Source organism: Loxodonta africana, chromosome 21 (assembly GCF_030014295.1).
Source record: "Loxodonta africana isolate mLoxAfr1 chromosome 21, mLoxAfr1.hap2, whole genome shotgun sequence".
Taxonomy (NCBI): Eukaryota; Metazoa; Chordata; class Mammalia; order Proboscidea; family Elephantidae; genus Loxodonta; species Loxodonta africana.
The window spans coordinates 2,104,844-2,120,914 of record NC_087362.1 but is presented as its reverse complement, the minus strand read 5'-3'; the positions used below and the strand labels follow the sequence as shown (position 1 = coordinate 2,120,914).

The following is a 16,071-nucleotide window of genomic DNA, read 5'->3' as shown; positions in this document are numbered from 1 at the left end:
ATAAAATGTGTTATACTGTAGGGTTAATTAAATAATTCTAATAGTAGACTGTTATGTGAGGAAGATTTGGTGACCTGAGGAAAAGTTTATAATATATTGTTAATTTTTAATAATTTTTAAACAAAATTTGTTGTCTTTGCTGTTGCTCCCCCCACTGGACTCCACCTGTCTTGCTCACAGCTGTATCCCCGGCCTCCTGGTGTAGTGTCTGCCTATAGCAGAAATGACCACCGTAATGCCTAACCCTTTAAATGGTAGATTTAACCATGAGGTGGGCGTTTCTCTTAGTGCTTTACATATATTTTTAACTCAAACTTCATAACAACCCTTTGAAGTAAGTACTGTATTTGCCTTTTACAAGTGTAGAAACTAAGGCACAGGGAGACCAAGGAACTTGCCCCAATTCACGTAGCAAGCAGCAGAGGTGGAATTTGAACCCAGGCAATATGTTTCCAAAGTTTGATTTTTAAGCTTTTCTGAGAAGGCAACAAGTGTTTGTTGACTGAGTAAATGACTGAATGAATAAAATGAAAAAAAAAAAAAACAACATTTAATATATATGGATTATTCTCTTTTTATTTTTAAAATATATTCATATAAACTACCCAAATGTCCACTAACAGTAACACAGATAGTAGCTTGTGGTAAAGTCACAATGGAATATTGTATAGCAGTGAGAATAACGAGTTATAACTTCATACAATAGTGTGGATGAATCTCAGTATAATGTTGAGCACAAGAAGTTAAACCCTGTCATGGATTCAATTATGTGCCCCCAAAAATGTGTGTAACAATTTGGCTGGGCCACGATTCCTGGTATTGTGTGATTTTCCTGTATGTTGTAAATCCTGCTTCTGTGATGTAAATAAGGGGGGATGGGCGGCAGTTGTGTTAGTGAGGCAGGGCTCAAACTACAGGATTGGATTGTGTCTTGAGGCAATCTCCTGAGATATAAAAGAAAGAAGGAGCAGAGAAACAGGGGGACCTCATACCACCAAGAAAGCAGCACCAGGAGCAGACTGTGTCCTTTGGACCCAGGGTCCCTGCACCTAAGAAGCTTCTTGACCAGGGGAAAGTTGAGGACAAGGACCTTCCTCCAGAGCCGACAGAGAAAAACTTCCCCTGGAGCCTATACCCTGAATTTGAACTTTAGCCTACTTTACTGTGAGGGAATAAATTTCTCTTTGTCAAGGCCATCCATTTGTGGTATTTCTGTTATGGCAGCACTAGATGACTAAGAGAGTATATAAAAAAAATATAAAGGATTTCGTTTTACTTGGATCAAAAATCAATGCCCGTGGAAGCAGGAATCAGGAAATGATACAGTATATTGAATTGGGCAAATCTGCTGCAAAAGACCTCTTTAAAATCTTGAAAAGCAAAAATGTCACTTTGATGACTACGGTACAGCTAACCCAAGCTGTGATCTTTTCAGTCACCTCATACGCAAGCTGGACAATGAAAAAGAAATACCAAAGAAGAGTTGACACATTTGAATTATGGTGTTGGTGAAGAATACTGACTATACACATGGACTACCAGAAGAAGGAACAAATCTGTCTTGAAGTACAGCCAGAATGCTTCTTAGAAGCGAGGATGGCCAGACATCATCTCGCTTACTTTGGACATGTTATCAGGAGGGACCAGTCCCTGGAGAAAGACATCATGCTGGACGTCAGAACCAACTCAACAACAAAAACAAAGAGTGCCTACTGTGTGATTCCATTTATGTAAAAGACAAAAGTGGGCAAAAGTAATATATGCTGTTAGAAATCAGAATGCTGGTAACCCTGGGGGGTAGTGACTGGGAGGGCACCAAAGTGGGCTTCTGGGAACTGGGGATTTTCTCATTCTTGATCTGAGTACTGGTTTCAATTTGTAAAAGTTATTTGAGCTATATGCTTATGTGCACTTTTTTGGTATGTATATAAATAAATAGCTTTTAAAATGGTTCAGAGAGAAAAAAGGTTGAAAATATACTCACCAAAATGTGAACAGTAGGTATTTTCTGGAAACAGTATTACAAGCAGTTTCCAGTTTATTTTGTTGGGGATTCTTAGGTTTTCCATATGTAACAAAATGGACATACATTGCTTATGTAAAAAGATGTTTCAAGTGCAATTAAAGTAAGGGTGTCCTGAGTTGATGGCTCCCGGTCAGCGTGAGTCCCACATGTTGGAGTTGTCCTGAGGTGGTGAGAAGATAGCCCCTCATTGTCTGTGTAGGTTCCCTTCCTGTGGCTTTAGTTCACAGCCTTCACGCCTGGTAGCACGTCTGGAGGGATTTCTCATTCATGTTTTGATTTTTTTGTGTTTTCATTTCCTTTGCCAGGCTGAACAGTCAAAAGAAGAACAGAAACAAGATTTGAATGCCGAGAAGTTGATGCGGCAAGTCTCCAAGGATGTGTGTCGGCTTCGGGAGCAGAGCCAAAAGGTGCCCCGGCAAGTGCAGTCCTTCAGGTAAACAGCCCCCGTCCCCTGCCTGAGACAGCTTTTGAATCACCCTCGAGTCACCTGAAATAAGTAGAAATTCACTTAGAGTGGGATTGACGTTACTGTTGGGATATGAGACACCAGCTCCTCTGCTCCCAGTTTGAATTTGTAATTTTTGTTTCCTCCTGCTTAAGATTACAGACTCCACTAGTTGCTGTCCTGGTTTTGTTAAAGCTTTGATTAAAGCCTGGATCCTTGAGAACCCGGCGTATCCCCAATTCTTAGTAGCAATTCATACATCTCATCAAGAAATCTCTGCAAGATGCAAAACGGTACAGAAAAGTCATACACCTCTGGCGTTTCTTCGGTGGCACACTCCCTGGGCTCCCCCTGAGCCACACACGGTGGTAGGCCTCACAGTACAGAGACAAAGAACAAGTACATCCTGCTTTTCCAGAGTGTGTTGTGGTCTATAGAGGGGTGGACAGACCCTGGCAATGCTAGGTGGACAATGAAAGGTAGAAACAGGGGCCTGTGTGAGCACATCCATGTAGGGCAGGGGTCAAGGGCTGCAGAAGTAAACAGGACAAGATTGTAAGAGAGCAGCATCTGAACTTACCCTGGAAGGACGGGTAGGAGTTTGTCAGGCACTAGGTGGTAGGTTTGAGAAGGGTGTCACAGCAGGAGAAAGCACTGTATGTGTGGTGGAGGCTGCCAGTAGGTGAAGCCATAGGCCAGATTTCCTTGTATGCTGTGCTAAAGGTTTTTAACTTCGGTTTTAGACCATGAGGGAGCCAGCAGGGGTCTCCAAGCACAAAAGTAAGTGATGGGGAGAGATATTAGAGGCATTGTGGAGGGAGGCAGGAGAGGAGCTGGTAAAGCGGGGGAGACATTAGGTGACAGGAACATGACCTGGGAGGAGAGTGGGCAGGGCAGTAGGGGGGCAATGGTGGAGCACTGCACTGTGGTGCCAGGGATCGGAGCCCACAGCACTGGAGGAGGAGCTGGAGCGTAGCCAGCATACTGAACACTGCCTTTGGGAGTATCAGTTGGACAATTCTAGCTGATCATCGAGGGAGCGACAGCCAGCACACAAGTGGAAATAATAACCAAAAACCAAGGCTAAGGGGCAGAACAGGAGATAAAGATTGGGGGCCTTCATCCTAGATGTGGAGCTTGAATCAATGGAAATGATTCCCAGAACAAACACCTAGTATAGAGTTGGGCCTGTGCTTTATAGGCAGAAAGCCCCAGAAAACGTGAAAAGGCAGCCAGGAGGGGAGGCCTGGGGAACACTCACCATGGAGGGGCATACAGGAAAAGAGATTTAACAAGGAATGGTCGGAGCAGTAAAAGGATAAGGGAGAGTGCAGTTCTGGATCCAGAGGGCGGGGAGGAGATTGTTGATACTGTCAAGTACGACCTAAGAGAGGCGGAAGGAAAACTGTCCCCTAGACACCCTAGGTTGATGAGGAGGCCATTGGTGACCACCCAAGGACAGGACAGTCAAGTGAGGATGGAAAGCCAGGTTGCATTGGAAATAGGAAAACTTTCAGAAAAATGTGAAGGAAGAAAGAAAAAGGAATCTAGGACACTGGCTTAAATGAAAGTAGGGTCCTGTCCTAGAAAAGTTTTTCTTTGTTACTGGTTTTGATCTGGGTGTATGTGTGTATGTCCGTTTGGTATAGAGGAGTCTTTACAAAGTTTATAGGCTTAAGGAATCATGCTAGGGGAGAGGGAACGATTTGAAGTGTCAGGAAAGATGGGGTAAATGATGAGCAAAGATAGTTGTAAAGGAGTGGGATTTGGTGCTGTGTAGAAGTGAAGGGATGCTGAGATATAATGAGCTTTGTTGTTGATGTTAGGTGCCATTGAGTCACTTCCAACTCATAGTGAACCCATGTACAACAAAACGAAACACGGCCTGGTCCTGTGCCATCCCCACAATTGTTGCTATGTTTGAGGCCACTGTTGCAGCCACTATGTCAATACATCTCATTGAGAGCCTTCCTCTTTTTCACTGACCCTCTGCTTTATCAAGCATGATGTCCTTCTCCAAGGATTGGTCCTTCCTGATAACATATCCAAAGTACATGAGACAAAGTCTCGCTATCCTCACTTCTAAGGAGTGTTCTGGCTGTACTTCTTCATAATGGGCTTAATACTTTTTTATGTAACGTTATTTATGGTAAAATATTAGGTTTTCCTGCCTGTATTCTACTTACTGAAACCCTGGTGGCGTAGTGGTTAAAAGCTAGTGGTTAAAAGCTACGGCTGCTAAGCAAAAGGTCGGCAGTTGGAATCCACCAGGCGCTCCTTGGAAACTCTGTGGGGCAGTTCTACTCTGTTCTATAGGGTCACTATGAGCTGGAATCAACTCAATGGCAATGGGTTTTGTTTTTGTATTTTTATTTTTTTTTGTTATTCTGCTTAAAGAATCTTTCTTTTAGCTATTAGAGAATGCTACTACTTGAGTTTTTAGAACTGCAGAGTGATAAGAGGAATCTTTTCATGCCCTTGGTATTGTGGTCACTTCGAAAAGTAACCAACATTGTCCAGCATAGAAAACCGTTCAGCTCTCAGTTGTTACTAAAACACAAGACAGAATTCATAAATATTCCCAGCTCCCCTTACCAGGCAGATGATGAGAATGAGTGTGGTGGGCCAGGATAAGACAAACTGCACTGGACGCCTGGTGGTGGCACCACGTGAAGGCAGTGCTTGGTGACTGACACCTGACTGGCGACAGCAGGAAGTGGCGGTGTCTGGGGCATTCTGCCTAAAGCACAGGCCTGGTTCCACACCAGCTGCTTGTTCACATGGAATCAAGAGCCCAGTGTTCTCTGACTGTCTTAGTTATCTAGTAGTGCTCTGACAGAAGTACTACAAGTGGATAGCTTTAACAAATTTATTCTCTCACAGTCAGGAGGTTAGAAGTCCGAATTCAGGGTGTCAACTCCAGGGCAAGGCTTTCTCTCTCTGTCAGCACTGGGGGAAGGCCCTTGTCATCAATATTCCCTTGGGTCTAGGAGTTTCTCAATGTAGGAATCCTGTGTCCAAAGGATGCGCTCTTCTCCTGGCTCTTTTTTCTTCGTGGTACGAGGTCCCTCTCCTCTCTCTTCACTTCTCTTTTATATCTCAAAAGAGATTGACTCAAGATACAACTTAATCCCGTAGATTGTGTCCTGCCTCATTAACATAACTGCCTCTAATCCTGCCTCATTAACATCACAGAGGTTAGGATTTTAACACATAGCATAATTCCATCAGATCAGAAATGGAGGACAACTGCACAATACTGAGAATCATAGCCTAGCCAAGTTGACTTAGATTTTGGGGGAACACAATTCAACCCATAGCACTGACCTTCTGATTTTTCAAGGGAAATCAGAAATCGATAATTATTATGTGTAATATCCCAAATGTAAACACTGGCAACTAATTTGAGTATTCATAAGATCCCCATGTGAGTCAAAGAAAACTTGTCTGCAGGGGTCCTCAGTTTTCAGCTGTGCCTTAAGGCTACTACTGACATCACAACCACACTCTCTTGCCTTTTTTAGTTCTTACTTATATCTCTTATGGAATTCAACGAATTGAAAGGATACGATACCACAAAAATAGCTCTCATCTCAATTTCCACAATTTTTTAACTGGTGCTTTTCTTCTCTAACCCCACACTTCTTTCACCAACTAGCCTCTTGGCTCCTCGAGGAGGACCAGTGCTTTATTCTTCTTTACAGCGGACTACATGCCCCTTGTATGCAATATACCCTTAATAAGGATGTGTTGGTTGAACTCTGTGTACTGGAGAAAATAGACATGCTGCTCTTGTCTTTGGTAACTACACAACCCTAGTCATCTTATTTTTGACACTCCCCTAACCTCTGACAACCTCTGAAAGGTGTCTTGCTCCTTTCTGGGAAGTCACTGAGAAACGTCTATGTAGGATTTTGGCCATTTTGAATCCTTTACTACCTGGCTTAGAACCACTTGTACCTAGACTGAACCCTTAATGGTTTGAAAACTGACTTACGGTGGAAATCTTGGAAGAGGAACTCCTGGGCTCAGTTGATACGTGATTTACCATCAGCCAGAGCTGCTGTTCACCTTTATATCCTGCCCTTAAGAGGCAAGGAGCATCTTGATCTTAAGTGGAGTTCTGTCTGAGGAAAGACATAGTATCTGAGCTTGTAGAGACACCGCCGGAGTTCTTGGCGACTATTTTCATGGTCATGGAGTATTTTCAGCGTAATATTAAAGTTGGTTTATCTTTCACCCCTGACTCTAGGGAGAAGATTGCGTACTTCACCAGAGCGAAGATCAGCATCCCATCCCTGCCGGCTGATGATGTATAATTACATAGTTTTAGGAATTATTTTTTTTACCCGCTCACGTTGTTAGGGAGGGTGAAAAAGTGAACATTTGTTCTGTTTTGATTGTAACATAATTATCAACTCTTAAAGAGCTTTTATTTCACATCAGATTTTCAACATATTAATTTGTAAAATACCTTGAATGTAATTCTTATATGTTTTTTTTAAAAATCAGATAACCAAAATGGAATAATCTGGTACACAAATGTTGTACAGTATGTGTGCATTGCCTCTGGGCTTTATTTTATAAAAAATGGAATAGAGGCAGTACCAGGGTATGTCCTATTGAGCTGACTGTTGAGAAGAAACTTGTTCAGCAGAAGGTGGCTTTCGCTTTTCGTGAGTCTTCTTGTGAGTCCACTGTGAAGATGGCAGCCACGCGATGTGGGATTTTTGTACAGAGTGCAGCTCTTTTCAGTTTGAAATTTAACGTGAGTGTAAGTTTCACTTCAGAGTTTCAAGTCCACCTGAAACAGGGGCCGTGTTTATTTTCGTCACCTGTGGTGGAACACTTTGTTTCCTTGAAACCATTTCCTTTTTGTCCTTTTATATTTGTCTAAAGAAAACAAAAACATGAATATTGAGTGCAAGAATATAAAAAAATGCAAAGGAGCAGCACTCCTGGAACCACTCATGGTTTATTACATTGAGGGTAGAGGAGATTAGAGGAAAAAACAGTTACCCTAAGATACACGAAATCCTTAGGTGAGCAGCTGCTGCTTCTGACTCAGCGGGATTCACGCAGGTGTGCAAACATGAGTTTCTGGCGTGCACCCATGATGCTGTGTCCTGGGCGTGCGGATGGCGCCCAGGAGATGAATGCTGTGGCGGGTGTGCCAAGGTAGAGTCCTGGTGGTGCGGAGGGAAACGCATCAGCGCGCGCTGGGCGAAACCAGAACAGAGGAGAGGGCATCTTGGTGGACTCAGAGTTGCCGCAAATAAAGCAATACTTTGTCAAATGGAATTCAAGCTTCAAGCATTTACTAGAAATTACTTTGCATCTCTCATTTTTAGGGGATTTCATCTATAGTTTATGACGAAGAGTCAGAAGGCGAAGGGAGGAGCGTGACTGGAGGAATTGTGGATTTGAGGTGTAGGCTAAATGGTTTGTAAAACACAGCAGCCACAACAGAACTCTTCTAGATGAAGACATTCAGAGATAAAAACTGAGAAACTACCCTCCAGTTTAGAATTTAAGCCTGTCTGACTCAGGCACCAACCCTCGGGTAACTGCCAGCCTAAAGGCTTCTAGTCTAAATAAGTGTTTATGCAATTTAAAGCATGCTTATTACCCCGTCTCTTATACTGGAAGAAGCAGTTTTTGGTTAGTCATCTTACAAAGCAAACAGAAATCAAAAAATTTTTTTAGTAATGCAGAAAGTCATTTTAAAAGAGTGAGCCACTTAAAGTTTTGTTCCCAAAGCTAGGAAGAATCCCCACTAGCAAGATTTTTTTTTCTTGAGAGTAATTAGACCTGTTTGGGGAAGTTCATTTTATCAGAATCAAATTAAGCGATTTCTGAGCCTAGAACTTTACTTAATGAAGACGGTGGAGCATGTGTTTTCGTCCGTGTCCCACCACTAACATGCAGGCACTGCTGACGAGATCACTGGATGTGACCAGAAAGCTGCCTAGTGCATCCTTCTAGATGACTAAAGAAAACGAGAGAAAGAATACCATTCATTCATCTTAAAAATAAAACACTTCATTCATCTTTGTCAAGGTCAAATGTGAAAGGCAGACGTTTTGAAGTTGATTTGATGTGGAGATAAATGAAGGTCAGCTTGTTTTCAGCTTTTTAGTTTGGCCATGAAAATGTTTATAGAGTTATGTGTAGTTGTATCGTATGATTTTATTTTCTTCATTTATTTATTTACAGTCTTATTTATGTTCTGTTTAATATATAGTTCGGTTCTGGCCATTTTAAATGTTTGACATAGAAGAGGCTATATGGGAATATTTACAGCTTTATAAATCTTCATCAGATTAGCTGTTAACTTTTTGTAATACAAAAAGTTTCAGACAAGTGTTAAAGAATAAAATCTGTCTCAGGCTGGTAGCTAATAGTTGTGACCAAGGTTCTTTAGGTTTTATTTTGCAGAATTTGCTCATTTCTAACATGAGAGACAAACTGATGTTAATATAATCCTTTGTTCACACTTTCAAAAATCAGCAATAGTGTTATGTATTTATAGGCAGCTTTTAACAATCATATTTGTACTAACCCAAATAATTCACAGTGACAAAACATTTAATAACTTGATCACAAAACCATATGGACAAATATGAATTTTAATATTATAAATACTATTTTTAAAGGTAGAATTTATTCTGCACAGGGTAAAAAGAATGTGATATTTAGTTCTCAACTTTGAATTACCAGTATATTATTACAGTTTTGTATATCGGAATATAAGTGTTACAGGTACACAAAGAATCTTGCTAGCCAGATGAACAAAGTTTAGCATGCAAATCAAATAAATTAAAAAAATTTTTTGCTATTGCTTTATCTGTATTGTATTAAATATCAAAAGCTCAGGACTGAACTAAATATTTAATCAGGTTAAATTCTGAACATGTTCCTGTTTTAATTTGTCTTGTTTGTAAAAGTATGCAAATATATAGATTAACTTTGGTTTCTGCACTTTCCATGTGTTTGTGGGTGGAAAAAATTCAATTTTTTTTTTTTTTTTAACAAAGATACATATTGCCTAATACTTATTTCACTGTCGTTTATTGTTCAGTTGCTTTCCCTTGTTGGCCCAAGCACAAGTGTTTACTTGAACCAGGTACTGAGCAAATATGAAATCTTCCATGAAGCATTCTCCAGGCCAGCAGCTTGTTGTGAATCGTTCTTGCTTGGACAATATGGATAGCTTATTAGAAAAAAAAAAAAAGGTGGAGATTTTCATTGTTCAGGTACAGTGAAGGGCCGCAGAACATGCTGTCGTTGCACGGCCTCAGCTGTCCATGTGCTCAGAGCCACACAGAGCAGCGTCCCACACAGTCCTCGGCCCACACGGAGGTCCTTGCCATGACGCCCCCTGTGGCTGCTCCCCGCCCAGGGCAGGTGATGATGTTAGCCATCAAATGCAGAGCACAGGACATAGGAGCAAAACAACATTTTTATGGCAGATTTTACACAAATCTTCAAAAACGAAAGATTGCCCTCCTCTGCTTCTGACGTAGGCTTGAATAAATGTGGCTGACTTTTGGAAAGGGCTGCACACAGGCACTGAGGTCTTTGATTAAAAGAGACATGACGTGTCCCGCGTCTCTTACCTCCCAAGCTTTTAAAGAGCAGCCAGCTTTTTTAGTATAATCAGGTATCATGCATTTGAGATAAATATGTAGGGAGACTTGAATTTCATCGTAATAGATTATCCCAAGTGCTTGAAAGAAGTAAATGATTAGCAATAACATTTTCAATTGCCCACACGATTTATCTCTGTATGAATAATACCTTTAAGGATACTTAAGTGCTAATATGATGTTTATTTACCAGTTCTGTATGTGCAATCATCGAGTCTATTTTAAAATCAAGAAAACTCATCGACAGTAATAAGTATGATTACTATTTTGATTGGTTTTGGTCTCAAAATGGAAGATAAAAATGGTTTACCAGCCTTAGAGAGACATTACAGTTTAAGAACCTAATCACCACAAAAAAAAACTGCATTTTACAAAATTGAAAGCATAGAAATGGGTGACTGTTAGTAGGAACTCCTACCAAATCCAGAATTGAGCAAGTGTCTCCTGAAGAGTAGATACCACTGATAGCTTCTGGCTTAGATTTTCACGTTGGTGTTCTTCATCTCTAGTTGTTGGCAATGGTCTTGGGCTTCTGCTGCTGCGTAGTGGCCCGAAGCTGGAGGGGCTTGTGCTAAGCAGGCTGCATAGTTAAGCAGAGACCCTCCTAGCACAAGAAAAAATCCAGCAAACCAGCCAATAAAGAGGGCTTCCCCAAACTCCCACCGGGGGACAATCTCAGGAATGGTCTCATCCCAAAATTCCTGAACCGTGATGTGGGCGACCCAGGAGACTGGAGCAAGGGCTGTGATCCCTGAGGTCCAGAACAGGACTCCTCCTAGAATTAGCAGTCGCTTCTTGAGATCTTGCTGTCTCTCTCCAATTCTCAGGCAGTCTAGGCCAAACCCGGAGACCAGCAGGCCCAGAAATCCAAGCCCATTTGACAGAAACATCAAAACCCTGGAGATCCTGAGTTCAGCAGGCAAAGCCAAGAAAGAATCAAAGTCCTTGCATTCCATCCCGCCTTCCTCCTGGATGACACAGGTTTGCCAGAGTCCCATTGTCCAATTCTCCATCTCATTTAAGTCCAGATTGAGGTTTTTCCAATGTGGCAGGTAATTGGTAAGACAGGATAAAACCCATCCCAGCAAAGACAATGAAATCCCAGCTAATTGCGCCACAGTTCTAAATACCAAGGACATGGTGGAGTCGTGTGAGTGTGAGCCAAGATAAGGCCTGCCCGGCTGCTGCAGCAAGAAGCACTGAGACACTTGACTTAACACTTGCGGAGCTCAAAAATGTTTTTTTTTTTTTTTCGTTGTGTATATAGGAGACTTCTTGCCAGAGCTGCTATTGTTAGATCCCATGTTGAATAGGTTTCAGAAAAGGATAGGGAAATTATGCTGCAAACCAGTAACACCAAGGTGTGGCCAAGATCATGTTCATGTCCTCTAGGCAGAATTTGTGGAAAGCAGTTTGTTACGGAAATAAAATTAAGTAGTAATAATCCTCCTTTCATTGTTAAAATATAAATGATTTGTGTGTAGTTTCCAACCTTTCTAACAAATCAAAGGATTAAGTCTAAATTCAAAATGTTTAATTGATAGTTTTGATTCAACTCCTGCTGCTTTGTACCTTACTAATTGCACCTGCCGGATTTTCACCTGCTACAGCTCTCACATTTCAGTCGGTGTGTTGTGGTAATACTGGGTGTTATCCTTTTTTAAAAATGCGTTCAAGACAAGTATTTCTTAACCAGATAAAATGGTCTTCTCAGAACTCTCTCTAGTACTTAAATCAAGCCTATTAGGGAAAATGTCTTAGGCTCCATACCCGACGTGAAGCGATAGCTGAGCAACAGCAGGTCTGTTTATCTCCCTGCCTTTCTGTCAAAGTCGTGCACGTGCGCAGAACGCTGGGTTGGTTTTCTCTTTTCACTTTTTTCGCCTAAACACGCTTTCTATGCTGTGGGACACGTAAGCAGTAGGACTCTGTAGGTCAGAATCAACATCTGTTCACCACCAAAGTGTACATTCCCATACTTGTAAGTTATAATTGAAGAAAAGGAAGTTTTCATTAGGGCAAATGGACTGTCAATATTTGGATAGCAAGAAAAATAATTTTGGAATTGTTTTCTAAGTACAAAATTTTGGGGGGAAGAGATAAAAGATCAGGTTGACCAGGATTTTTAATCTGAAGGTATTACACTGGACTAAAATCTTCAGTCCCACTATACCCTGTCACAGAGGGTGCCTAGTCATTTCCTAAACACAAACCACCTCTATTCAAAGGAGACAAAAGTAGTTGTTGTGGAAATACCACTTCGGGATTGGCACAGCATGCGATTTTGCTATGCAGAACACCAAAGAGTTTTCTAACGTAAAAGGTCTCACATTAAGACTGCAAATACTGAACAACCACCACAGCATTTCGATTTAAAAAACCAGATGAAGGAAATTTTTTGCTCATACCTATGTAGTGCTTACCATATAGTTTCCTTATGTAAATTTTTTTCTCATTCCTCCAGATACACGGGAGGGAGGGAAATGTAGTCAAAAAGCAATTATTAAATAAGATAATGTAGCAGCACAGACTTGGCTGTGTCACAAAGACCCCTTTGTCATCACAAGAGAAGAAAGCTATATCTCCCTGGCTTGTCCAAGTCTTACACTTCAGGGTCTGCAGTTCCATTTTCCAGGTGTAGACACTGAGTTTGCACTTCTGCTGCTGTGTAGTGGCCCGAAGCTGGAGGGGCTTGAGCTGAGCAGGCCACACAGTTAAGCAGAAACCCTCCTAGCACCAGAGAAAATCCAGCAAACCAGCCAATAAAGAGGGCTTCCCCAAACTCCCACCTGGGGACAATCTCAGGAATGGTCTCATCCCAAAATTCCTGAACCGTGACGTGGGCAACCCAGGAGACTGGAACAAGAGCTGTGATCCCTGAGGTCCAGAACAGGACTCCTCCTAGAATTAGCAGTCGCTTCTTGAGATCTTGCTGTCTCTCTCCAATTCTCAGGCAGTCTAGGCCAAACCCGGAGACCAGCAGGCCCAGAAATCCGAGCCCATTTGACAGAAACATCAAAACCCTGGAGATCCTGAGTTCAGCAGGCAAAGCCAAGAAAGAGTCAAAGTCCTTGCATTGCCACCCCACTTCCTCTTGGATGACACAGGTTTGCCAGAGTCCCATGGTCCAGTTCTCCATCTCATTTAACTCTAGATTGAGGATTTTCCAATGTGGCAAATAAGTTGTAATAATGGATAAAACCCATCCCAGCAAAGATAATAAAAGTCCAACCAGTTGCATTGCTATCCTAAAGACAAAAGCCATTGTAACAAAGCTTAAAATTTTTGCCACCTCTATAGGAGCTGCTGTCTTTTGTTGTTGACGGTAGCGTGATGATCTTGGTTCCATGCTGCCTGGAATATAAGCTTTGGCCATTAACCCTTTGGGCACTCTGAAATGCATTCTTGTTCTTCTTGAATATAGTGTTTCATGTAAAGGACGAAGGACTCTGTTAAAACTATGAGTTAGGTTTTCTGATAAGGATTTGATCTGTTACCTTCCAATTTGCTTGGTAAAATTATATCCCCAATGCTTGATGATTGTAAATCTAAGGATGAACAAAGAGGTCTCTATGACCCCTCACCCTAAAATACAACAGAAATCTTTGTGCTTCAATATGGATTAATTAGATTTTAAGTGGTGATAAAAGGCCAGCTCTCTCTACAACAGGACTTCATTGTAATAGCTAAGTCTGAGATTTCAGGGATGTAAAACAAGGCCTTTTAAAGAAAGGTAGACTGTTTCCGTATAATCTTTATTCTTCATAGACTTCCTTAACCTACACAAGAACCTGGCCCACGTTCTTGAGTGTCACAAGGACTCAGGGCTTGGCAGTAAAGTTTCCCTCATAGATTTCCTTTGAAAGGCAGAGGCTGGTTCATTGGGTTAATTAAAATGAAAAAGACAGAACCTGATCCCAGAGGGACTGAAAGAGGAGGGAGCCTCCAGGGAAGCTGCAGATTTCACTCAAAGGTTTTCTCCATCCTCATTAAGGACTTGTGGTACAGCATGATTTCTCGGTGCCCAGAGAGGTGTTTTTGTCCAGAGCTGAGCCGTCTTCACTGTCTCTAAGCTGCAGGGGCAGAGCAGCACCAGCATCAAGACTCCTGCAAGTTCCAAGACAAAGACTCTGGTGCGAAAACAATAGCCACAACGGGGCTGACCTTTGAGGCTTCAACTTAGTTTTGTTGTTTTTAATTTTATTTAGGTCACACCTTGAGAACATACTTCTGCGGAGCGTGACCACTCGGCATATGCAGGGCCTCCCCGGACAGGACAAGAAGCCACTTGCTCGAGATTCCCAGGTTGCTCCCTGGGGCCCCTGGGAGTGAGAGTGAAATTCACTCAAAAGTAAATAGTACCAACAAATTATTTTGCATGTGGAGAACTACATTATCCCTGCCTGGGGAACATTTATCTCAAAATTTCCTCCATAAACAGAACTTGAGAGGTCAGCAGGTTATTTGTACTCCTGCTAGACCAATGGTTAGGGTGACCAGCCATCACAGCTTGTGCAGGACTGTCATGGATTTAGTACTCGAAGTTCCACTTCATGGGAAATCCCTCAGTCCAGGGAAAGAGTAATAAACTATTCCCACAATTCAAAAACCAAAGCCGTTGATGTTGAGTCGATTCCAACTCATAGAACCCTACGGGATGGAGTAGAACTGCAGACCTTTTGATTAGCAGCTGAGCTCTTAACCACTGCACCACCAGTGCTCCCTCTCATAATTTAGTGGCTTAATAATCTTTTTATTTTGCTCATGAATCTGCAGTTGGGGCAAGGCTCAGTAGGGATCCTTGACATCACATGGCATCAGCTGAGCCAACTTAACTGTGGGTTAGAGGATTCATGCCCAAGATGGCTCACTCACATGGCTGCAAGTCAGGACCAGATTAACTGGGAGCTCAGCAGGGCTGAGGGCCTGTGTTATTGGTGCTTCTTCACAACAAGGTGGCTGAATTTCAAGGGCAGGCATCCCAAGAGCAAGGCAATTGTGGTTTCACCTTTTATGGCCTCACCATGGAAATTGCAGAGCAGCTTTCCTAGCATACTCTCATAGACAAGGAGATCGCAAAAGCCTGCCTGGCTCAAGGGGAGGGAATATAGACTCCATCTCTTGATGGGAGACTAGTGGGTTCTGGAAGAGTTTTTGGAAGCAGAAATACTTTTTTGACCATTTTTGGAAAATAAATCTACCACAATAAGTAAATCAGGCTTACCTTTTACTGAAGCCATTGACCAAGTCTAGATTCTAGGAGATGCACTGTAAACATTGCGTTGGAAAGGTAGCCTTTCCTTCTTGTTCATGTGCTTTTATGCTCAAGATTAAATTTGTGGTCACAACAAAATTGTCTGGACTCTGCAGACCTTGGTAGAGTTTGCACAAGCTCAGACCATTGGCTGTCTGTCCCCGTTCACCTCAGCTGCTTGCTCTGTCTGTTCTGGTAGTCTGAGGCTTGATCCAGTGAATGGGGCATCCATGCTCGTTCATTCATTCATCCTAATGTGTACTGTGCTAGAGCTAGGGGTGCAAAGATTTGCTCTTAAGCAACACAAGCCCAAATAATGAGAAGACAGTATGTTAAGTATTCTAAGAGAGATGACAGTAAGGAAAGAGTGAATAATTTGGGGTGGGAGGAAGTCAAGGGTGTCTAAAAGAAAGGGTTGCCCCTGAAAGATAAATGGGAATAGTGGGTGGGTAACTGTTCCAATAGCTAGTATACAGGTAAGGAGAGAGGCAATCCAGAGAGAATGAGGCTAGATATCTAACACTTAATCATTTGGATCTTAAAATATAGAAATCGTCTTTGAAGAATTCTGAACAAAGGAGAGACAGAATCATTTTTGCATCTTAGAAACTCAGCTGGTGGCTCCAGTGATGAGCTGCTGTGTATCACCTGAGATACAAAAGACACACAAACAAGGCCTCCTGAAACCAAATCTTAG

General features: G+C 42.0%; 3 protein-coding genes across 4 annotated transcripts in view; 1 reads left to right on the top strand and 2 right to left on the bottom strand.

The window, feature by feature from the left end:
* Positions 1-7,772, top strand: part of WWC2 (WW and C2 domain containing 2) — a 317,713-nt gene extending 309,941 nt beyond the window's left edge. For both annotated transcript variants that reach the window (XM_064273548.1, XM_064273549.1), the window contains 2 exons: positions 2,332-2,459; positions 6,724-7,772. In XM_064273548.1, coding sequence (XP_064129618.1) covers positions 2,332-2,459; positions 6,724-6,790 — 195 coding nt within the window. In that variant the 3' untranslated portion in view covers positions 6,791-7,772. The remainder of the gene's footprint in view (positions 1-2,331; positions 2,460-6,723) is intronic.
* Positions 7,773-10,596: 2,824 nt separating this feature from the next.
* Positions 10,597-11,260, bottom strand: LOC100670825 (claudin-22). The gene has a single exon (XM_003415853.2). It carries the CDS (start codon positions 11,257-11,259, stop codon positions 10,597-10,599), a length of 663 nt encoding a protein of 220 aa, XP_003415901.1. The 5' UTR covers position 11,260.
* Positions 11,261-12,635: 1,375 nt separating this feature from the next.
* Positions 12,636-13,385, bottom strand: LOC100659448 (putative claudin-24). The gene has a single exon (XM_003415829.3). The coding sequence runs from the start codon at positions 13,383-13,385 to the stop codon at positions 12,723-12,725; it is 663 nt and encodes a 220-aa protein (XP_003415877.1). The 3' UTR covers positions 12,636-12,722.
* Positions 13,386-16,071: the final 2,686 nt, after the last annotated feature.